The sequence below is a fragment of the Nannospalax galili genome, unplaced genomic scaffold, assembly GCF_000622305.1.
Source record: "Nannospalax galili isolate Female #2095 unplaced genomic scaffold, S.galili_v1.0 scaffold388, whole genome shotgun sequence".
NCBI lineage: Eukaryota > Metazoa > Chordata > Mammalia > Rodentia > Spalacidae > Nannospalax > Nannospalax galili.
Genome location: NW_008360304.1, coordinates 3,602,208 through 3,611,842, shown reverse-complemented (window position 1 = coordinate 3,611,842; position 9,635 = coordinate 3,602,208). Strand labels below are relative to the sequence as shown.

The following is a 9,635-nucleotide window of genomic DNA, read 5'->3' as shown; positions in this document are numbered from 1 at the left end:
AAAATAGTTAATTTTTATTTAACTTTTATGTATTTACCAGTTAAAAGTATAGGCTTATGTATCTAAAATGCTACAACCTGCCTAGAAAATTTGCAAGCAGAAATACACAAAAAACTATTTTTATTTTATTTTTTTTTTTTTGTCTTTTTGAAGCAGGGTCTCCCTGTAGCCCCAGCTGCCCTGGAACTCACTATGCAGATCAGGCTGGCCTTGAACTTACAGAGATCCACCTGCTTCTGCCTCCCAAGTGGTGGGACTACAGGCCTGCGCCAGTGCCTGGCTATATCTACTAATTATTAAGAAGCAAATTTTTATGCTTTGAAGAATTATTTTTTAATCTTTTTTTTAAATTTAATAACTACATGATTAGAAGAAGCATTTCACTACAGCTTCAGCCCTTAACATTTTAAAAGTAAATCCACTTATCTAGAGATTTCAAGATTTAACTTGAGTTAAGGCTCTGATTCCACAAGGGTTTTTCCCTTCCTGTTTCACTTTTAATTGATGCATATTTTTAACTGGAATAATATGTTTTTCTCTTAAATAGATAGCTTATCCTAATTAATTACCTCTACTTACATCCCAAATCATCTAAGAGTACTCTTAAATCAGTCATTTATATTGAGATATTACTCGGTCCCTTGTCCTGACACGTCACTGTGCAGGTTGGCCACTGTGGTGGAGATGGTCAAGGGAAAATAAACCAGCTGCCCTGAAAGCCGTGGTCTGGAAGGGCCTGGGAGTGCATAGATGAAGTGTTGGAGGCACAATGGTTTAAGTAGCCTTAGTTAAAATGAAATTCTTAGCACGGTGTCCATGCAGAGGAAATACAACGGTTCACAAGTCTACACCTGAGTACCGATATAGGCACCAGACACAGCAACAAGGAAGACAGAGCCAATTTCTTCCTTTTACCCCTTGGCCAACTCCGGCTGTTTGAAAAGGACCCAGGGCATTAACGTCACTTCCGGCGGCAGCCGAGCACGACCTGCCCCGCTATGAGCGCCAGGGCAGAGCCAAGGCGGCGTCCCGGAGTTGGGGTCGGAGTGGTTGTGGTGAGCTGTAAGCATCCTCGCTGCGTCCTGCTGGGGAAGAGGAAGGGGTCGATTGGAGCAGGCAGTTTCCAGCTTCCTGGGGGTCATTTGGAGTTTGGGTGAGCACGTCCACATGCGGAAAGCGGAAGGTGTACAGAAAAAAACTGGTCCGCGTGGTACATGCGTTCGGTTCGTATATGAGTCAGTGTGGCGCGCATTTGCGCGCAGATGCGTTCCGTTCCGGTGTGTTTTCCAGCTGCCCTGAGGCCCTGGATGCTGCGGCTGGGAGGGGGCGCTGTGCCTGGAGCTGCTTTCCTCAGCACCGCCTCACCCGGCGCTGGTAGGAATCTGTGCTCTACTTTGGTTTTACAGAGAAAGAAAAGTGGGTGTTTCTAGAAAACTGGGGCGAGCCATCTTTGCGCTTCTGTATGCCGGGTTCCATGAGATTTAGATGTGCTGACGTCACCATTATGGGTTAATGAGACTCGGGTTTCTGAATGATGTACCAGATGACTGAAGGAGAAGAGTTAAGTCAGTTTCTATATAGGTGAAGAAACTGGCATTGTGCTAACAAGTGTATTCTGAAGTGAGAATATGGAGAAAAGTAACAGATAAAAGTATCTACATCATCCAGATCCAACGCAGTTTTCTTTAGAAATGTTTAGTAATATGAAACTCTTCAAATGCGCATAAAAACGAAGAGACCGTGAACCTTTACGTCCCCCTCAGAAAACTTTTTCTGTTCCTTTTCTGTCCAGCATATACTACACTTGATACCACACATGGTTTCCTGGACTGTGTTAAAGGAAAACCCAGGCAGCCTATTATCCCTAGATATTTAGTTCATTGTGTATCTGATAGACTTAAAAACAAAAATGTGGCTCCCCCCAGGTTGAACTTGAGTTGCAAGAGGCAAGCCCTTGCCACAAAACCAAAGTACTACCCCTATTGGTTGCCCAGCTGCAGCCGTTGCCACAGCAACCATAGAAATGATTGAAGACAGTGAGAAAGAGGAGAGTTGTTTCTGTAATTTTTTGATGATGATGAAACAGTAAAATTGCTGTTCAGAGCTACATTATTAGTGGGCACAATTGTGAAGTGAAAGTAGCCTCGGAATTTAAACAAGAAATGCAGTCTGCTGGATCACAGAGCTCATGGAAATGGATCTGGTAACTTCATGGGTGGTGGAGGTAATGCTGGTGGAGGTAATGCTTCATGGTGGTGGAGGTAATACTTTAGAGGGGTTTATGCTAGATACGCACCAAAAGGCTCACAGGTTCCCTGTCACTTGATCTTTATAGAGTAGGCTAAGTTTAATGAAGAAACAGATGATGGGTTTCCTTTCTCCTTTTGTTGTTTTCAAAGCTGAGGTTTATTTTTCCTCTATTTCTCAGTGATATTTCCTATATATATTTTTTGTTTATTTTATAAAAATGAATTGTATTTTTGTTCATTACAATTCGAAGCATCTGAGTCCAGTCCAGTTTAAACTTTCAGTATCATTTCCAGGTTTTAATTCTCACTGTAGTTTGAAAATGAGGTATAAACATCCTGGCAGGAGGAAAGATATTCTTAAGAGAGGCACTTGAGCCAGGCATGGTGGTGCACACCTTTAGCTCCAGCCCTTGGGAAACAAAGGCAGGTGGATCTCTGTGAGAGTGAGGCCAGCTGGGTCTATATAGGAAGTTCCAGGACAGCTGTGACTACAGGGAGTGAAAGATTTATCGTCCTCTTTTTTTTTTTTTTTTTTTTTTTTTTTAAAAAAAAAAAAAAAAAAAAAAAAAAAGACCAGCCCCTGGTCAGGGGGAGTCTTGTGTGCCTCTTTTTAGCTGTCAGATTAATGAAACAGTAAGTAGATCCCAAGAAATTGAAATCCCCAGATTTCATGCTGGGCCAAGGGAGAGGCTGAGGAGGAACTTATCTCCCAGGGTGTCTTATCATACTACCTTCAGTGATAGTGGTGGGTGGGACCACATCTTGACCAGAATTGCTTAGTTATGCATACTTCTTGCATTCTATTGAAACCTAAACCCCATGCCAAGACCCCAAGGATGGACTTGAGGAGTCACTGAACCTCTTTATTTGCTCCCTCTTCCCACATGCCTACATCAAATAAATCCCCCTTTGCTGCTTTTCACTGTTATTTGTCTGGTTAACTGTCATGTTGAGAACAGGTGGCTGAGCTTAGCTTGTTAAAGGTGGCCTCATCTGTTATTAAAGCTGCTGGTGCTCATTAACCCCAAGAACTCTGGTAACAGTGTGAGTCATTATTGTGCTCTTTCTCCGCCTCCTCCCCACACTCTTCTGTATGAGTTTCCTTCATTCTACAGCATGCTGAGGAGGAAGGAGAGGCCTGCTGTAATCCATACATTGGTGCCTTCTGTGTGTGGTATCCACTTTCCACAGTCCACACATATGCTCTTTCAGAGTATGTTTGTCTATTGTGTAGAAGTCCCCACAAGGACCTCTGTACTGCACAGTCTTGGGTACCGACAGTATATTTGTGACATTGGTTCCCCAGCTCTTGTTTTTAGCATATCACCTTGCATTTTCTCCATGTTAGAGGCCCCTGCTTGATTACCCAGCAGTCTCTTGTCCTTGGTCCTTAGTCTCTTAGTCCTAAGGAATTGCAGCGGAAATGAAGTCTTTTCACTTGCTGCCCCTTTGCTTGCTCAGACCCAGGAGCTGTGCTGGCTACTCTCCCACCTTCCAAATTCCCAGGGTGGAGTCAGCATCAGCCTCTGTATTCATGTGCCTTTCAGATTTCTACAAGAAATCTACAAGAACCCTTAGCCTCCCACCACCCCTGTTCTGAAGCACTGGGGGAGGCTTTCGAGGTTCAGCAGTTCACTGTGCCTTTGGCAGGGGAGTAACACACCAGTATCTCCCAGTTTCTCTGACTGATTCATTTTTCTTTGCTTTTGTTTGGGGGCAGTTTTGTTGTTGGTTTTGTTTTAGAGACAGGATCTCACTCTGACCCAGACAACCCTGGAACTAGTTATGAAACTCAGGGTGGCCTTGAACTCAGGCAACCCTGGAACTAGCTGTGAAATCCAGGGTGGCCTTGAACTCATGGCAGTCCCCCTGCCTCAGCTTCCCAAGTGCTAGGATTATAGGCATGGCTGACTTTTTATCAAGCCACTCTCTTGGCTCCTCATCACGAGGCAAAGAAAGAATTCCTACTAGGCTGAAAATATATAACTTCTTCCTCTCAAAAATCAACTGCATTTCCTGTGTAGCCTGGGGAGGGTCAGAGCCACCATAGGGTAGCCTGTTGCAGTGAGCCCTGAACTCAGACCACATGTGTTTTCAGATCACCTCTTTTCTCTTCTTCTGTATTCTTGACATTTTAGAGGTGCTTTGTGTCTAATGTCCTCAATTTTGATGCCTAATCTGAAATTCTGAGGCTACTAGAAAAGATATAACCAGCCTTTAAGAAAGTTAATATTTCTCTTTTCTACTTAAGGTAGAAAGTAATGGACTTCGAGTTCAACCTATATCTAGTTGACTCCAAAGCCTATGCTCTTAGCCAGCACACTAAACTGCCTCCTAGTTACCCCAACCTGGAAATTAATGTTAATGGTTAAATGTTAATTACGTTCAATATAAAGCCATTTGGGTCTTCAAATAACCAAATACAAAATGTGTGGAATATCATGCCAGGGTTTTTAAAAAATCATTTTAAAGTATAAACAAATTACTGTCCTTTTAACTTTATACTAGAAATTTCTAACCAAGAATTTCATGTCAAGTGTACACACATATATATGTAGGATTAAATACAGTGGCGTGCTTCTGTTTTCCAGTGAGACCTGGGAAGAATGTGCTCAAAGGGAGACCTGGGAGGAAGCTGCTCTTCACCTGAAAAATATCCGCTTTGCCTCCGTGGTGAACTCTTTTGTGGAGAAAGAGAATTACCATTATGTCACCATATTAATGAAAGGAGAGGTAGACACAACCCATGATTCAGAACCAAAGAATGTGGAACCTGAAAAAAATGAAAGTAAGAGAATTATATATAATAACGTGTTTTCTTCAAGGAGACCATGTTGTTAGAAGTATTATATTATATTGCCATATAAAGAGAATTGGATTCTCTTCCTCTTTTGCCCCTCCCCAAATTCATGTGTTGAAATCCTAATCCACAAGGTGATAGTAACAGAAGGTGGGGTCTTTGGGCCTGACTAGGTCACGAGGGCAATGCCCTTGTGTTAGTTAGACTTTGCATTTGCTATAACAAAGTACCTGTTATGGGAGGAGACTCAGCTCATGGTTTCACAGGCTTCATTCCACAGCCCTTCATTTCACAGCTTGTTGTAGGGAAGAACATCATGGTGAGGTAGCATGAAGCAGAGACTGCTCACTTCATGTCTGACAGGAAGCACTGAGAGCAGGGACCAGGTACAAACTTCAAATGCACACCCCCAGCAGCTTCCTCCAAATAGTTCCCTGCTTCCTAAAGTTGCCATTGCCTCCAAAAATAACACCAGTAGCTGGGTTCAACACATAAGCCTGTGGGGAATGTTTCATACTCAAGCCATAACAGCCTTCACAAATGCAATTAATGCCCTCAAGGAAGAGACCCCAGAGAGATGTCACTATATCCTCCATTTGAGGATTCAGAGAAAGGAGGACTGTCAATAAATGGGACATCACCAGGCATCATGTCTCTTAGCCTTAGACCTCCACCTCCAGAACTGTGCAAAACTTCTCTTGTCTGTAAGCCACCTAGTATGAAGTATCCTGTTACATCAATCCAGATAGACTAAGTCAGTACAGATGTAACAGCGCTCAAAGCCTGAAGGACAGGACATACCAGGCTGCTTGGCTTTGTGTCCTGGTTCTTGTACTTTGCTCTCCATGACCTTGGAACATCCCCCCAGGGGATGCTTTGTGTCTAATGTGAGAACAGTCACACCTCAGCTGAGTTCTGGTGAGAACTGAGTACTTTGGTATATACCTAGTAACCTGGTAAGTACTTTGTCCATTTTTTGTTAATGTTTAATTTTTTTCAATTTGTGGTTTTAGGGAAAATATTTCATGTGCTTTTCCCAGTTTTCTCACCTCCTCATGGGAGGTATTGCCCTGCTTTTGCAGAAAATAGTTAAATTGACAGAACAGCTGTCTGTTACCCACTGCATCAAACTGAATGCTCTGAAAGCTTTCACCTCCACAGCGCTGCCTTGGAGCTTTGTGCCATTGCCCTTCATCTTCTTTTGAAACTGTGAAGAAAAGATGCTAAAGAGAAAAGTGTGAATGTGTGTGAGTACACCTCATGTGTACAATGCCTGTAGAGGCCAGAAGAGGTGTTAGATTTCCTGGAACTGAAGTTACAGACAGTTGTTAGATCATGTGGGTACTGGGAACTGAACCCAGGTCCTCTGCAAGAGCAGCCAGGGCTCTTAACTACTGAGCCATCTCTCCAGCCCCAAAAGTGTAAACATTTTTTTAAATATATTTTATTATTATTTTTATTTTATGTGTGTGAGTATATTGCCTAAGCATATGTCAGTGCACCCTGTTGTGCAATGCCACAGAGGTCAGAAGAGGGCTTCGCATTCCCCTGAAACTGGAGTTAAGGACGGTTTTTAGCCGCCAAGTGGGTGCTGGGAATCAAACCTGGGTCCTCTGCAAGAGCAATAAGTGCTCTTAACCACTGAGTCAAACATTTTTTGAATATGTACATTCTTTGCTCTATGAACTTTACCCAAGTGATCTCATGAATATACCTCCCCTCTGAAAATTTAGTTTCTTCTCTAGTATGGAAGAGTATTTCCAGACAGCCAGTGCTTATATGGTGTGTAAGATTCTAGTCTAGGTACTGAAGAAGCAATGGTGAATAGACAGAGTCCCTGTCAGAGTACAGTGGTTTTGTATGTGTATGGGTCCATGCTTTGTTGCTATAATAAAATACCAAAGGATGGGTATTTTATAAAATAAACAGCTTGTTTAACTTATGATCTTGGTGGCTAAAGAGTCCAGATAGTTTGTGTTCACATCCCGGACAAGTCTGCTTTGACTACATCACATGATGGAGAAGTTCAAAGGAAAATGGCCACATAGCCCAAAGCCACTCATGCAAGCAGATCTGGGAGGCCACAGTAAACCATCATTCCCTCTTAAAGTCCTCATCACCTCAAAGTCTTGACTCTTGAAGGCTCCACTACCCCTCTCAGTGTCATGCTGTAGGTAACATACCTCCAATATGTGAAACTTTGAGGGACTTACTCAAATCACACTCAAATCACAGCAATGAGTCTTTGTTTTATATATGGTATAGAGACCCATCTCTATCCCATGTCCCTCAGACCCTGGACTTGGAGCGCCTGGTACAGATAACTATTGCTACAGCCTTCCTTTACCATCTGACTATGATTAAAAGATGGGATAAACCCTTCACAGACAACTCTGTTGAGACTCTGTTGAGACTCAATTCAGCATCTTGCAAAGCATTTTTGGTTCACTTGTGTGTGTGTGTGTGTGTGTGTGTGATGTATATGTGTGGGCATGTGCATGCCATGGCACACATGTGAAGGTCAGAGGAAAATTTTGTCCTTCCACCTTTAAAATTTTTTTTAATAATTTGATTTATTCTTAGATGGATGAGTGTTTTGCCTACATGTATGTAAGTGCACCCATGTCATGCAATACCTGATGAGGTCAGAAGAGGATGTCGGATTTCCTGGAACTGGAGTTACAGAGAGTCCTTAGTCACCATATAGGTCCCAGGAATCAAACCCAGGTCTGCTGCAAGAGGAGTTAGTGCTCTTAACACTGAACCATCTGTCCATCCCTCTCTCCTTCCACCTTTTTGTAGGTTCCAGGGATCCAACAGCTCATTGGGCTTGCACAAGTACCTTTACCAGCCCCAAACTGGCTTATTTTCATGAAACATGACCTTCTAGTGTATAAAGTTGTTTGTGTTTTAAGATATTTAAATAATTGCTCAGATAATATTAACAAGACAAATTATTTTTAAAAGCATTGAATGATACTAAATCCGAGTTTTTGTCACAATGTGACCTTTGAGTATTGGCTTCACAGTGTTGCAGATAGGTATGGTATTAATTACACTGTAATCCCAACACTTGGAAGTAGAGACAGGAGGATCAAGAGGTCAAAGCCAGACTTAGCTAGTTAGTGGGTTAAAGGCCAAACTTAGCTACATATGAGTTGGAGGCCAGCCTGGGCTATATGAGACCCTGTCTCAAAACAAAAACCACACAACTGGTGCTTCACTGGTTTCCCTTCTCTTCCTAAGATCTTTACTCTAAATGCAAATTAATATTTGTACAGCAACGCCAGCACCAATCATCACTACTAGAATTTGTTAGTGCTAGGTCTCTTAAACTCTGCTAATGCTGTTCTAAGTATAATAGGTTAGTTCACCAAAGTAAATGCTCCTCGCCAGCATGTGCCCCCGGTTTTTTTTTTTTTTTTTTTTTTTTTTTTCTAGGTTGGGAGTGGATACCTTGGGAAGAATTTCCTCCATTAGATCAGCTTTTCTGGGCACTCCGTTGTTTGAAAGAGCAAGGCTATGATCCATTTAAAGAAGAGCTAAACCATCTGGAGGGGTACAAAGGACATAATTTCCAAGGGCCCAAGAAAATTCCTTGATTAAAAAAAAAGATACAAGCCTCACCTCCCTCTCCTTCCCTGGGCCTACACGACCTGCGGGCCTCTCTCTGACCCACAGGCCTCTCTCTCAGGGTAAGTCGATGGATTGCACCCTCGGCGCCTAGACTCCCCCAGCCTCATTCATCCCCCCCACCCCCACCCCTGCCGGTCTCTCCTCCTAGCCTGGGTCCTGTCCCATTCCTTGTCTCGGGCCCCAGACACCTGGGGAACCACCACTACTTCCTGATCCTGTGCATCCAGACCAACTCAGTTTCTTCTCGGGTCCCCAGGAGCATTGCTTCTGGGCCTGGCCCCACCCTAACCTCCCTCTACTTCCCTGGGCCTGCACCACCCACCAGCCTCTTTCCTGGACGCCAGGGCTGACCTTTAATCTTCCTGATCCTTTGCATCCAGACCAACCCAGCTCCTCAGTGCAGTCCCCAGGAGACCTTGGGGCTGTTTCTCCACCCCATCTTCTTTTGCATCTCTGGGTGACATGGCAACCAGCTACCCTAGACCAGCATCTTTCCTAGGCCCGGCTCCCAGACCAGTCCAAACCCCAAATTCCTGACGCCAAAATCTTTTCTGGAGGGATCCAGACCCTAGGAGAAAGGCTGAGAACATCTGATCCTCATCTGACTTGGGCCTCTGTGGGAACTCCTGAAGACAAAAGCAATCTGGCCACTCCAATATAAAATCAAAAGAGAGAACAGGAAGCCTAGAACAAGCAGCTATTCATGCCCAAAAAGTAAACCACAAAGACACATAAAGTTTATAAAAAGAAGCAGACCTAAACGTGAAGGCTCGAGTCTCACACAGGAATCAGAAACTACAAAAGAAATTCACATGTCAAAATCACAGAGAAAAAATAATAACATGAAAAACTAAAGTAACATATCCCAACCAAATACTAATAGTCCTCCAGAGTACAATGAGAACCCCCTAGAGATAATGCAGGACATGGAACTCAAAAGAACAATTATA

The 9,635-nt window shown here is 43.3% G+C and overlaps 1 protein-coding gene across 2 annotated transcripts; it reads left to right on the top strand.

The window, feature by feature from the left end:
• The first annotated feature begins 980 nt into the window (after window positions 1-980).
• Nudt15 (nudix hydrolase 15) lies at window positions 981-8,838 on the top strand. Of its 2 annotated transcripts, none has more exons than XM_008824369.3 (3): window positions 981-1,153; window positions 4,841-5,037; window positions 8,491-8,838. In XM_008824369.3, exons 1-3 carry the CDS (start codon window positions 999-1,001, stop codon window positions 8,649-8,651), a joined length of 513 nt encoding a protein of 170 aa, XP_008822591.1. In that variant the 5' UTR covers window positions 981-998; the 3' UTR covers window positions 8,652-8,838. The 2 variants fall into 2 exon arrangements, with proteins under 2 accessions (XP_008822591.1, XP_017651395.1); XM_017795906.2 differs by lacking the exon at window positions 981-1,153 and adding an exon at window positions 1,175-1,374.
• The last annotated feature ends 797 nt before the right edge of the window (window positions 8,839-9,635 follow it).